This window comes from Schistocerca gregaria, chromosome 10 (genome assembly GCF_023897955.1).
Source record: "Schistocerca gregaria isolate iqSchGreg1 chromosome 10, iqSchGreg1.2, whole genome shotgun sequence".
Classification (NCBI taxonomy): Eukaryota; Metazoa; Arthropoda; class Insecta; order Orthoptera; family Acrididae; genus Schistocerca; species Schistocerca gregaria.
The window spans coordinates 207,972,975-207,987,616 of NC_064929.1; the positions used below are offsets into that span (position 1 = coordinate 207,972,975).

At 39.1% G+C, this 14,642-nt stretch overlaps 1 protein-coding gene across 10 annotated transcripts in view; it reads right to left on the minus strand.

Moving 5' to 3' along the window:
- LOC126293484 (coronin-2B-like) overlaps positions 1-14,642 on the minus strand; it is a 114,308-nt gene that overhangs the window by 65,798 nt on the left and 33,868 nt on the right. For all 10 annotated transcript variants that reach the window (XM_049986736.1, XM_049986730.1, XM_049986729.1 and 7 more), the window contains 3 exons: positions 11,781-11,978; positions 4,439-4,555; positions 2,449-2,598 (listed from right to left, as the gene is read on the minus strand). In XM_049986736.1, the coding sequence (XP_049842693.1) occupies positions 2,449-2,598; positions 4,439-4,555; positions 11,781-11,978 (465 nt within the window). The remainder of the gene's footprint in view (positions 1-2,448; positions 2,599-4,438; positions 4,556-11,780; positions 11,979-14,642) is intronic.

Below are 14,642 nucleotides of genomic sequence, written 5' to 3' on the forward strand. Positions count from 1 at the left end.
GATGTGCACGAGAAAATGAAAATACTTCATGAAATAAAACCTTCTCCTGTTTTTTCATCTAGTTTGTCATCACCAGATCAAAGGCTACAGCTTCATTATGAAATGGTCGCCATCAGCATACAGCCACAAATTGCCAGTACGAAAACAGACAGATTTGGATTACATGTAGATCTATATATACTCAGGTTCTTGTATGTTACAGTTGATCCAACAGTAGCTTAATGTTTGGTTTCAATGAGCATACATAATTTTGGCCTTAATTACCATATTTTATGACTACTTTGCTATGACGGGTCATCAGCATCCATTGCTATCAATACAGTTGCCGTCAAGATCTTTTGATCATGTGGCTTCAGAAGCAAAAGAAATAATGACAATAAATGAAGTTATTTATAGCTGTGCAATATTCATTTTCCAAAATAATATTGCCAGCTGCAGATACATGACAAATTTCAATACAAATATTATGATATATGTGTACATTAAGTCCAGATACTGGCACAAAATGAGTGACTCCAACTAATACAGGAAAAACAGAATAAACAGTATACAGAACAAACACTGCTACAATCCATGCGCTAAAATTTACTGTGCATGCTAGAAGTCAGCCATACTGAAAACGAATAAACAGCCGTGTTGGAAGCCAAAGGGGAACGGATATGTTTCAGTTATTTTATTAACCGTGCATTTTAGCTGCTGCACTTACTTACAAGTAAACAGCTGTTTGTTGTACTGTTAAAGTTAGAAATATATGATAAGCAGAAGTAAGAGAAAAGACCACACAGGAAAGTAACTAAATGTTCCCATAAGGTGGCTGATAGCAGAACACAATAAAACTCAGTTTTCCCACTTTATCGCTGTTTCACTTTTGTTTTTCCTCACTACTGTACATAATTCCTCTCATCCGATTGAGGCAACTAACTAGCATACAGAACTAATTTCCTTCATAGCTTATAGTTTCATATCACACCTTGACGATGAAATGCATTTTTCTTTTCTTTTTTTTTTCTTCTTCAATTCTGGTCACAGTGACTGATATTTAATTTCCTAGAACTTAGCAGCATAAAATTTGAAGGGTCTGCAGTGAAAAATGTGGTGGCCGACTACTTTACATTTGTTTCATTTTAGGTGATATGTTGCTGTGTACTGAATCGAAATTGTTTTTAAGGTTGGAAGAAGTGACATCTCACTAGAGTATACATAAAATGTAAGTTGAAGTATTTTATTTGAGTGTGCTGCCTGCTTACACAGTGTGTTGCTAGCATGCAGCCCAGTCATGAATAATTCGTTTAAGTAGATACATGTTTCTGATATTACTTACAGTCATTTATTGTTGTACTTATACCTGGAAGAAAATAATGAAGAAAACATTGCACCCGAAAGTTACCTAATGGAAAAGTTGAAACACATCTTATATTTAGGACAAAGCCTGCCAAAAGTTTCTTGGTGACACTTATCAATCATCACCTGTTAAGCAAACATATTTTGTATTGCATTATACGTTAGAGCCAACTTGCAGGTGTGGGCCTAATTCTAAATTTTAAAACATCATTTGAAGTAATTCCCAAGTTATTTAAAATAAATTTGCTGACTGCAAATATCTTGGCATCATCTTTGTTAGGTACACTACCCATTAGCGACATGAAAATTTGTGCTGGACAGAGACTGAAACCAAGATTTTCCCTCACCGTGAATGGTTGCAGTAACCAATCTGTGCACACAAATTTATTTCAAATTAATTTGACGCAGCTGTCAATCATCATTAATTACTGTTGATCCAGACATTCAATTAAATAATGCCTATGTCTTACTTTCAGGTTGAATACATGAATTAAAATTCCAGCATTGATACAAAGACAAATTCGTGCAGTGTGTCCCATTACAGCTGTTTCTGTTGAAAGTGAAGTTGATTTATAGGATCAAAGTCTCAAAAAAGAAAAATTAATAATGAAGATAAAATCGCTGCAAGGAAAAAAAATAAACAAAGTATCTTCATTACCATCTGAAGCTAAAAGCAGTGGCACAGGTGGCTAGCTTGTGATATATTTTTTTAGCTAGAGATCTATCTCATGTTCCATTAGCGTTCCCTTTTGTAGAAGTTTTCCTTTAGTCAGTTAGATTACTTCCGTTTTGAATGAATGTCCATTTCGCACCATAGTAGTAAGCAGCCATCATTTTGCATTTGGTTGGATTCAATATGGTATCAAGCACAATGCTTAACTTCATACAAATCAAAATAGCTGGCCTCTGCTTTCCTATTTATATGATGTCTATTCTGTCCCTTGTAATAAAAGACTAGTGTTACTGTCATTGTATTCTTGCTTGTAAAGTGGAGTAAAGACCATTGCCCATAGGCAGGAAGAAAATACAAAGAAAGAACTGCTTTACACTGAAGCTAATTGACATGAAAATAAGACTTATAAGCACAGTAGCATTTCATAAGCTCACCAGGTGGTCAAAGCCTGCACTCACGAGGATGTTCTCTGCCGTCGGGTGCCACTCGATATAGCCGACACGGCGTTTGTGCCCATGCAGGTCCACGATCCAGTCGGAGAGGTGTGTGGCCAGTCCATTGTCGGGTATGTACCACAGCTTCACCTACAATGTATTATTAGGACATGTGCTTCCGATTACAAAATCACTGTAAATTAATAAGCACATAAATAATAGCAAAAAAGTTATGAAACTTCACATGCTGAACACCCAAGAGACTGGGTGATTATATGGTCTATGAAACATTTTTTTTTATTTTTTTTTATTTGTGTAAGTGAATGACTGAACATAATTTAACAAATGATGCAGTACGTGAAAGAGAAACATTCAAAGATTTTTTTCGAACGTTGTGCTGACAAGTTAACTTGGAAAACCACGAACTGGTGCACCAGTGGCTGTAGTTGCTGAAAATGGTAGTGAGAAAGCATTTTGTGTTAGAATTTGCCCGCTGCCACTGGAAGTGGCTGGTCAAAGAACTTCCAGTGGCAAATTTCACAAGACACCACTGGTTTATAACAGCAAAGTGAAATGAAGAGGATGTATGTTTTTACAATGTATAAGATGAAGAATGCACTTGGTTTGATTTAGAAATCGTCGCGATTTTTCACATAAAAAACCTGGAGGCATTACTTTTCTGCACACCCTTGTACTTGTGAATGAAAATCATAAAACAACTTATACATAAAATAAGATAACAACAACCACCACCGAAATACGTAATACAAAATATTTAACGCTAGCCTTCGAGCTCTTACAATTTTTCTAGTACTGTGGTGTAACGTGATGCCCAACCTCTTCCTCACAATCAGATGAAAGATGTTTCTGTTAAAATGTTGTTTAGGTAGTTAGCACGTAGTTAACATTCCACTGTGTTCACACTGGTTTGATGAATGTACAGAGTCAGAGCCAAACGTGCGAGCAGAGAATGTTACCATGGCGCAACACTGATTGGGTGTCCCCATCTGCTGTGAAGGATCCTTTTATTCTTTGGCACTGTGGCTTGGTGGTGGTTTGAAAGCCAGAGAATGTGAGGTGCTGCCTACAATGACAAAGCCAAGAAACAGCGGAACAAAGTTGAAGAGAAATGTCATTCCCTTCTGTTCTGAGATTCAGTTCAGAAATGGTGTCCTGATTAAAAAAAAAAAAAGAGATCAAATCACCCAATGTTGTAATTGTTATATAAGAGCAACAACATACATAAGAGTTCTTTAAAAAGCAATTATGTCACTTTGTAGCCTGAGTACTACAAAGTTCCCTTCCAGCCTTCAAACTTTTGTAGATGGAGAATAAGCCACACAGCAAGAGTTGATGACACTTGGTAAGAGGTCCACTGTATCAAGAGAATTCTAGAAAGGTGACAGTACAAGAAGATAGATAGGGTAAAAAGCGTAATCGATAGCATCAGGATGACAGATGTTTTGGAAGGTAACATGTCTTCTAGGCTCAGTACAGCTACAGAATAGCACTGTTATATGCCATTACACACATTCAGACAAACATCCACACAGACACCCAAATGTACACACTGTTAGCAGCAGCCAGACTGATTAGTGTATATTATCAAAAGCAGCTGTCTGGGTGCCACGGAGGTCGAGAAAGACAAACGAGGCGAGGATGGGTAGCAGGACAGTCTGAGGCAGGTCATTTGCCAGATGATTTGGTGGCTGCACAAGTCAGTACCAGTTCTGAGGGTGGGGATTATGCGGAACAGAGAGCGACTTGGAAGGGAGTGGGGGGGGGGGGGGGCGGTGGGAGGAAAGAGAGGAGGGCGATAATGAAGAGGGAGGGTATGGATTAAGGGAGGGGGAGGAAGGGGGGAGGGAGAGAGAGGGGGAGGGGGGGGGGGAGAGAGAGAGAGAGAGAGAGAGAGAGAGAGAGAGAGAGAGAGAGAGAGAGAGTGTTTATCTTCAGAAATGCTCACTTTTGTAACTGCTAACTAACTTACCGTGCAGTCGTCAGAACATGATGCAACGATGTTGTCGTTGAAAGGATTCCACTTAATGTCGAGGACAGGACCCCTGTGGCCTGTTACCCTGCTGGCATTAAAATCCAAGCGACCAGTCTGCAAAATATACATTAAGTTAGAAAAACCTTCCCTCTTAACTGTCAAGAAGCAGCAAAAATTTATCAACAGTATCCTTCAAACTGCCATTACATATATGCAACATTAATTCAGTATAAATTGTTTCTATGTTCAAAAACAGAACTCGTCAAGGTCTGTAATTATAGATGATGTTACGTTAGGAAACAGAAATAAATTCAAAGATTACTGTATGAATTATTCTGAAGGAAAATCTACATATACTGATGCTCCTTTTATTCTTAACAGTGTATGGAATACAGTACATCCATTTGGCAGGCACAGTATTTGCAGTGTTAACCAGTTACTGCCCACACAAATTGAGTTTACATCTGGCACAGTGGTTGATGGGAGTGACTGTAAATGGGAAATTCCTTTACAGCCACTCCCATCAACCAGCGTGCGGAGTGTCAACATAGTTTGCATGGACGGTATATAGGAACATCATATGCAATCTGTCTTCACTAGATTGCTCTTTGTAAGGATGGGTACAGACCACTGCCTACAGGCAAGAAGCTTAAGCAAGGGAACAATTGCTTGCTCCCATTTTGAATGTGTGTGCCCAAGTTAAAGAAAACCTGTACAGGCGCGCAACAAAATTCACTGAAGTCACCTCTGACAGTTTTTCATATTTTATTTTAAATTTGCTTTGAGAAGGCACCATCTGTAGAGTTATTATCACCTGCATCATTCCCACTCCTGACATTTAACGATCAGTTACATCTGATCAATGAGGATATGTTTGTATGGAGCGTCCTCTTCAGAATCACCCATATTATAGGCAACATTTCAATACACGCGTACAAGGGAGTCAGATGAAAGCCTTAAATATGTATTTTAAAAAAATCAAGATTTTATGTAAGTGTTCTGTCACCAATAATGTAGGGAATGTCCTATTGGCAGCAGCATACTACAGACACGCAAAAGGTGGCTGCAACACCATTTTAATACGACTGCCCCACTTGTGACATACTTCGAGGAAGAACAGCATTCTGTTATACATTTTCTGAGCAGTGAAGGTAAAAAATCTACTGAAATCCATCCGTGAATGAAGGTCCATTATTATGATGTTTGGTTTGTGTTGCACTCAATAGTGCGGTTATCACTGTCCAGGTCCAGTATGGTGAGGCACATCTGTCACTGCAGCAAGGGTACAAATTGAGTATAAAGTTTGGAAATGGCGTAACTTCTGTGACAAATGTTCTGTGGCCAGGTCAGGCACACTAAATTGTGACACCAGAGTCTACTGCAGCAGTTGAAGCCATTGTGATGGTAAATCACTGTATGATGGTGATGAAGTAGCCACAAATCTGACCATTAGTCATGGCTCAGCATATCACATCATCAGTCAAAAAACACTTAAGTTTTGTAAAGTGTGTGAAATAGTAGCTCACTAACAGAAGTGAAAAAGCAACACATTGACATCTTTGAAGAACTACTGTTACACTTTGAACCAGAAAGTGACATCTACTTCATGAGAATTGTTACAGGAGATTAAACTTTGGTGTACTTCCACAAACCCAAATTGAAAAGTGCAAGCAAGGAATGGTGCTATTTCTCATCACCAAAACCCAACAATTTCTGGGTGCAGTCATCCACACAGAAGGTATCGCTGACTCTTTTAGGATAAATGAGGTGCTGTCTCTGAACATTAGGTGATACACCATCACCAGCATGTCATGATCCAATATGTTAGAAAATCAGTTTTGGGCAACAATAAGATCAAAGCGACATGGATTTCTGACTGCAGGTGTCATTTTTCAACATGACAATGATCTGCCCTCTGATACTCTGCCACAACTGCATCATATGTTTATCACATGTTTAGACCATTCCAAGAAGAGTAGGGAGGAAAGAAATTTCATAACGATGAAGAAGTGCATCAGGCTCTGTGCAAGTGCCCATGCACATCAATGGAAGATTTATTTTTTCTTTTTTCTTCTTTGGAGGGGTCAAGGCAGTTCCTACATGCCGCAGGAACTGTGTTCAACAACAGGGAGACTATGTCAAAAAATGACATTTGTGTTCCACTTTTGTACAAAAAATGAAAATTTTAAAAAAATTTAAGGTTTTCACTGACACTTCCTCATATTTGTACCTGAATCACAGTGTGTATGAATTTCACTGATTAAAGCTTTCTGCACATTAATGTCATGTTAAGCTGGCAAACTGTGAGAGCAGTCTGTTTTTTGATGCCTGCGTAAGTATTTGACACGGAATAAAAATGGAGCCAGAAAAATATTCAGGTTGCAATTACAATGTTTTTCACCGATCCTGTCATTCTAAAGACACTGTTGCACATCAATCTGTTACTGTTGCAAAAACATACACAAGTGCAAACAAGAATGTGACGAAATACGCTGTTGAAGTTTGCCACTGTACATTTACTTGATAATGAAATAATAACTAAGAACTGAAATGTGCTGATTTATCATTAATTGATATATTAATGTGTGTTGTTATATACAAAGGTATATTATATGTAAAACTGTTAATATTAACAAAAAAATCCAAATATCTCTTGCACATTGTGCAGCTGTAGATGAAATGGATCAATTTAAAAAAAAAAAAAAAAAAAATTAAAAAAATTATCTAAATAATTCAATTTCTGCAAACACAGTCCATGAGAAACTGTTTACATGGAACAGTCAGAAACAACAATACCTTCTGATCACCAACCACTTATTACCACCATAGTTGTCAAATCCTCCATTTTTTTCAGTTATTTTACACAGTCAAAAACTTTCAGCCATATACTTTCACTTAATATGATTAAATTCTGCTGGTATGATTGCAGGAAACAAACAACCGGGATCTAATATTAAGCAATACATCACATTCTTTCCAGAAATGTGTTTTGAGTTAAAGAAATTACACCCTCTATCTATGAACAGTGAAAGGAAAAAGTCTTTGGGAAACCTGTAGAATTTCCTGCAAGATATGACACACTACCAAAAAGATCATTCAGCAAACACTAGAAAGAAATTGTTCTCAGGTGATGAACAATAGAGAGAGAGAGCAGTTTTAATACATACTCATTAAAAATAGAATATATCCACAGGAAGTAAGAGTTGTTCCACTTTTTTTTCTTCTTTTACTATGTTTAAATCTGTTGTCTGTAAGCTACCATATAGTACATGGTGAAGAAATAAAAAATACCAGAGTTGCCTAGTTATAGTTTGGACCATGGTAGTCGTGGAACCACATATGTGCAATAACTTACGTCAAAGAGTGCAGTCACAGGAATTTATCTCACTGTGGAGCAAGCCATTAGCAAGACATACTTGGCAAAGTATTATGGAAAAAAGGGAGAAATTATTGAATCACCTGTTAAGGCACTGGAAGGTACAGATGAAGAGTAGAATGTGTGGAAGTGATTATTCAAGTTTGATGGGAAGAGCAGATACACACAGCAGCACTGGGCTATTCACAAATTAAAGTCTGACTGGCTATTAAAAATACATAAATGTTTGTAGCTATGTAGCAGTTGCATGATTGGGAAAGGAGACTTTGAAGGTCACACTGCAACATTGTGTAATCAGCATGCAGTTGGAATGGATGGTGTATTGTGTCTCCTGCCAGCTGCGAAGTATATTATGCCAATCGCTTCATGTAAGCGGGAGACAATGCTGTAGAGATTTGTAATCAATTGTGTCATATAAAGGTGTGTGATTACGAGTGATCGTGTTGCAAGGGAGTGGTGTAGATAATTCAAGGTGGAGTGCACAGTTGAGCTTAATGAAAGTGGTCTAGGAAGACATTCAGATGCAACTGATAAACCTGAATATTCTGTTTATGAATTTGTGTGCATTAGTTATCGGCTATTAGCTTCTGAACTTTCTGAAGGCATGCCTCAGATTTCAAGGACAACCTTCTTTAACACTGTCATAGAAAGGTTAGGTTGCCTTAAGTTATGCGCAAAATGGTTACCAAAATGTAAACCGATGTTCACACAAAACGGGAAGAGTGAGTTTTGGCCTAAATGATCCTTAAGCACTGCCATGAAGAGGGGGAAATTTTGACAACAGATTTAATGAGTGTAACACATGGGAACACTGTGGTATCATAGATGTTTAGAGACACTTACAAATCTCTGAAAGTCAATCCAAAACAAACATTATGAACGGAATCACCCTCCTTCATGATAATGGATGACCTCATACTAGACTATAGAGATGATCTGCGAAAATCTCACAGCCAAAAAGACTTGTTTTTCCTTCATTTTATTAATGAAGGAAAAACAAGTCTTTTTGGCTGCGAGATTTTCAAAGGCCCTCCCTATAGTCTAGACATGGCACCATGCAACTCATATTTATCCCAATAAAGAGGCGCAACCAAAAAATTACCATAAGGATTCTCTCAGCAACTTGCTGAAGCACCAGGTGGCACCATTCTTTGATGATGGGATAAAGAAGCTAGTGTCCAAGTACGACAGATGTTTGAATTTGGGTCACAACTATGTGGAGAATTAACGTCAAAATGTATGCACAGATTGCATATTTAAGGAAGTTAGTTTTTATAACACACTTGAGGTTAACTTATTATATGACAACTGTGAGCATTCACTTATTGCATGAATGCAAGACAGGGCACAATGCAGAATGGTATCAAAGGATACGAATGACTGATGAGGGGTAGAAAGGATGCACATGGAGCCACTGACATCACAGATTAATGCGGTCGTAAGTTCCCTCTAGAGTGTATCTGGAAATGAGCAGATAGGGCAAATTTTTGGGCAGGCCACCTACAAATAGCTGTCAAAGTCAACTCTAATGAAACTTTTTCTTTGCCTTGTCGGAATTTCAAACTTAATTTTATCCATTGTTTACAGTGTTGCAGTAACTGTATTACTTTCGTAATAACAAAGAACCACCACCTTCAGCCACAAATCACGATTTCTTTAAAATGTGTGATGCATTTCGAGCCCCGGTGGCTTATCTTCAGATGCTTTGACAGTCTACATCAACTTCACATTTCGTTTAAACAAAAAGTGAAGTTGACGTAGACTGTCAAAGTATCTGAAGATAAGCCTTCAGGGCTTGAAATGCATTGTCCATTTTAATAAAAATCACGATTTTTGGCTGAAGGCAGTAGTTCTTTATTATTAAGAATTTCAAACGTTTGAAGAAACTTTCAATTATTTTATCATTATACACTGCCTTGGGGGGGAAGGCGAATTACCCGGAAGACATAGTTGGGTGTCAATGTAACTTTGGACATGTAACTTTGGGTACATAAATGATCAAACTCACAATTCTCTGCAATGGGTAGAATGGCCACCAGGGTGCACTAGGGCTGTTCGTGTTTAGTGCCATTACCCGGGCCGTAGGGTATGCAAGTGGTGTGAACAGCATCAGATGTTGACTCCTTACTTCACAGAACACAGGGATTGCTCAGACTCTTGTGAGACAGCGTTATCAGGACCCGACAGAGTTAGAAAGAGGCCTCACTGTGAATTGCCACTTGTCCAACTGGTTAAATCGTGCATTCATCAGATTTGTGGGGCATTTGGACATATTGCTGCTGCTGATTAAGAATTTAACTCCTCCCGAACAGGCCACGAAGGCCCAATGCTACTGACCGGTCGCCGTGTCATCCTCAGCTCGTAGGCATCACTGGATGCGGATATGGAGGGGCATGTTGTCAGCACACCGCTCTCCCGGCCGTATGTCAGTTTCCAAGACTGGAGCCACTACTTCTCAATGAAGTAGCTCCTCAGTTTGCCTCACAAGGGCTGAGTGCACCCCACTTGCCATAAGCATTCGGCAGACCGGATGGTCACCCATCCAAGTGCTACCCAGCCCGACAGCGCTTAACTTCGGTGATCTGATGGGAACCGGTGTTACCACTGGGGCAAGGCAGTCGGCAATTAAGAATTTGAAGAAGCTAAATATCAAAGACCATCAGTCACTTATTCAACCCATAGGACAATGTGTGTACCCTATCCGACTGTGTCTGAAGTTGATCCTATGTGAAAGTGAGAGGACATTTTCTAAATGTTTCCATAAGGTGTATCAGAGGCAGGATGTGGGTACCAGTCTGGTATTCGCTTAGTGAAATGTGGGATACCGCCTAAAAACCATGTGCACGCTGGCCGGCTCACCGACCCACACTGTTACTCCGAGGAGCAGATTTGACCTGGGCCTGGATCACCTTTCCGAGTCTGGGAAAAAGAGCATTAAATGCACTTGGATGTGACAGTAAGACAAAGTTAAACTGCCTGGGAATGTGACAGTAGTCATACTTGTCAGTGTTCCACTTGACCAAGTCTGACCACTAGAAAGGCAGGACCGCCATATTGTGCATCGTATACCCTTCATATCTGTGAAGAAGTAATGGACTCCCTGCAACATTCTGTGTCATCTCACACAATTGGTCAGACTAGTAACAGCCACCGGACTATGGAATTACTATCCCACGAGTAGGCCGCCACTAACACTATGACACAAATGGTTGTGTCTGGAGTGGTGTTGTGACTGGGAAGCACGGACTTCTAACAAATGGTGTCGCATCGTGTTCAGTAATGAATCACAGTTCTGAATTAACCTAGATGAAGATTGTTGGCAGCGATCTGGGAAGATTCCATTCTTGCAATGTCTAGAGATGCACTGCAGTGTCAGTCCTGGCATCACAGAGTACGAATTCAGGTCAGGGCCAGTAGTGATTCGGAGAACTCTGACTGCACAGTGATATGTTGTAGAAGTCCTGCATCCTTGTGCGTTACCCCTCGTGCAACAATATCGTAGGATCATTTTTCAACAGGACTAGGCCCATCTACACACGGCACGACCTCTCCGAGTTGTCCGAGAGATGGTGAGGCACTTCCACGGCCAACACGATCCCCGGTCTGCGTCACAGTGCCAGTATCTGGGATATCGAGGACCAGTTAACCAGTTAACTTATGACCCCTTTCCCAACTGAATTAATTCACACATTAGTGGCTAGAGGGGATGCAATATCATACTGGTAAGTGAGCTCATACTGCTAAGTCATCTGAAAATTTGACTATTTGTTATCGGTGAAATAACATCTTGTACCCTCTTAATTTGTGAAATTTCATTTCGTTTTCTCCTTCCCATCTAGGTGCCTCACTTTCTTTTTGTCAGGCTGTGTATATTATTAAAATAAATTTCCTTTTCAACTTACATGCTACAATAAAAGCAGCAATAGACTGTAACAAAAATGTTGTGTGTAAACTGCCACTCACCTCAGAAATTGGCAGCACAACGAAAGTGCCACCACCTGCAACCTCCGTAACGACGGCGACAAACTTCGGATTGACTGCACAGAAATGGCCGTCGTGTGCATTTTTCGTTATCTTGATGTTTTCGTAGCAGTGCTCGCGTTTCGCCGGGGCTCCGTACACGTGGCGGAACTTGGAGCTCCGCACACCACGAAACCACAGCTGGTCGGAATGTTGGAATGATTTTTTAGCAAAGGACACAAATGCAGCTCTCTACATTATCAGGTGAAATTTCTTGAACTTGTGGCATATATTATGCTTGGCAGCATCTTAAAAACCTATACTTATTTGGAGAAGACATTGCGTACAGAGGGAAGACACTACAAGAACGAGATCTATACATAAATTTCCTCGGATTTTACAGCATTTCTTAAATAGGGTTTCTTCATATGGTTATGAAAGGACTAGTCTCTTAATGAAGAATTCCAGGCTGGAACTCTGTTCTTATTTTCCTTTACCCCTTCCCGAACCCCCATAAAAGTATATTTTTGGCTATGAAACTAAAACAGAGATCTGCCTAAAACTTTTATTCAAAAGTGAGATTTTCTCTAACCACAAAATATTTTTATATACATGACAATGGTGATTTATAATGCATACACATAAGAAAAGACATTTTAAAATGGGAAAAAAAACAGTTTTTGTCAGATGTGTCCTTAAACATAGTTTCACTGTCCATGATATAACACAAGATAAAGCAATTTTTGTCAGTCTATCCACCTGATTGATGGACAAACTACCAAACTCTCCAAGGACACGAAAGGGGAACGATTTTGAAGTAAATTAAAATCTTCTCTCATAGGGACATGTTTATATTCATTTGATGAATTTTAATATACTGCTTATGATATGAACTGGTAGTATAATAGCTGTAAAGCACTAAGGGTATAAAATGTATATAAGATTGTTGCAACAATTGTTGCAATAGCTATCATTTTGATGGCTCCACACAAGGAAAATGTAAATAAATAAATTAAAAAAAAAAAAAAAAAAAAAAAAAAAAAAAAAAAAGACTTAAAATTTTCTTTTACTGCTGACTTTCCTGCAGATGTACTGAGAACAAATCTGGGTGGTATATTGCTACACATTTGCTCTGCCTATTTGCCACAATTCAAGTTCTCTGTCCTCTTATTTATTTAAATTTGCACGACAAAATTCTATATATTAAAAAAAGAAAGAAAGAAAGAAAACAGTAGCTGAGGTGGGAGAGGGAGGAACACATTGTTTCACAGCACGTGTGTTCGTCTCAGTGAATGAAATGTACACAGCAAATGGGTTCCACGGCTCAAATACAGTACAATGCTGCAGGTAAGAGGGGAGAGCAGGGCAGAGCCTTGATGAGAGGGAATTGGAGCAACTCAGTAAACTGAGGGACAGGAAGCAGGGCCAATGGCCCGGGCAGGCAAGGCACCTCACCACCAACAGGCAGCCCGATACGTACTGCTATACTGGACAATCAACTTTCATTTGCTGCTTGCATCTTTTTTTCTCCCTAGGGCTAATTACTTTTGCCTCAAATGAATGAACATCAAAGGTTTAATTGCCTTTGGAGTCACAATAACATTTTATTTCATGTGTTTCTAGCATTTTGGTGCCCATTACTTGCTCCAGAGAACTAATAAAAAGTCTCTTCATCCTAGGATACAGCATAAATTACATTTGAGCTGTCAGAAAGAAAAAAATATATAAATGGAAATTGTTATTTTCTGCAATCCTTTTTGTATTCTTCCTGTGAATAAAATAGACTTTTACAGTATCTTAATAATGCAAATAAATGAATTGGTAAAGTAGGTTGCAACTGGCAACTGCTAATGTGGTCTCAGGGATTTTAGTAACTTCAAACAATCAGACAGACCAGTTTTCTGTTACACCACACAGCTCTTAATTTATAGTCCTGATTGCTGAAGCAATGAAAACAACACATTTGACAGTTTTCAATAAAATCAACCCCCCACCCTCCTGCTCAAATATAAAAAAAAAAAAATCACCCAATTCCATATTTTGAGAGGTGGTAGGTAGTACAGACAAGAATGTCCAGTAAATAAGGGCTCTAAAATGCCTACCTTAAGTGCTATGAGCACTTGTTGCAAAAAGAAAGTGTGTTTCAGAATAACAAAGATGAAGAGTTTGTCTTGCTTTGGTCCATATTACCACCTCTTGACATGTGGAATGCCAAGAGATTGCAGCAGATGAGATTTGTTTCACAGTACTGATGATGATGATTAAGTGCTCACAGCTCCTGAGGTATGTATTTTAGAGCCCACATTTTATAGACTTTTTCCCATCCTAAGAGCCATCAGTCGTATTTTCAGTGGTGTTTTGAATTTTGGAAGAAACTTTCTATTTTGTTTAAGTGTAGATGAAGCCAGCCAAAACAAGTTACACTCATCAAATCTTTCACATTGCACCCAGCATCAAAATGAAGCATCGATTTGTTCGCCGCTACAAACAAAAAGATTTTTAAAGTGGAATTTTAGATGGCCACTTCTAGAGCCATCACCTCGTGTGATATTTGTTTTATCAATATGTACTAACAGGGACAGTAAAACACGTAGAATAATCAGTACTCCAGCAGCAACTGAGTAGCACTGCTGCAAGACAGTAGAGACGCTGTTGCCACTGTTTGAATACTGGTTATTCTTCATGTTTTACTCCTCCTGTTAATACATCATACTAAGCTAATTTGGGAACAAAGTCACACTAAGCTAATTTTGTATCGCCGCCCGGAATTAGCTGAGCAGTCTCAGGCGCTGCAGTCATGGACTGAGCGGCTGGTCCCAGCGGAGGTTCGAGTCCTCCCTCGAGCATGGGTGTGTGTGTGTGTTT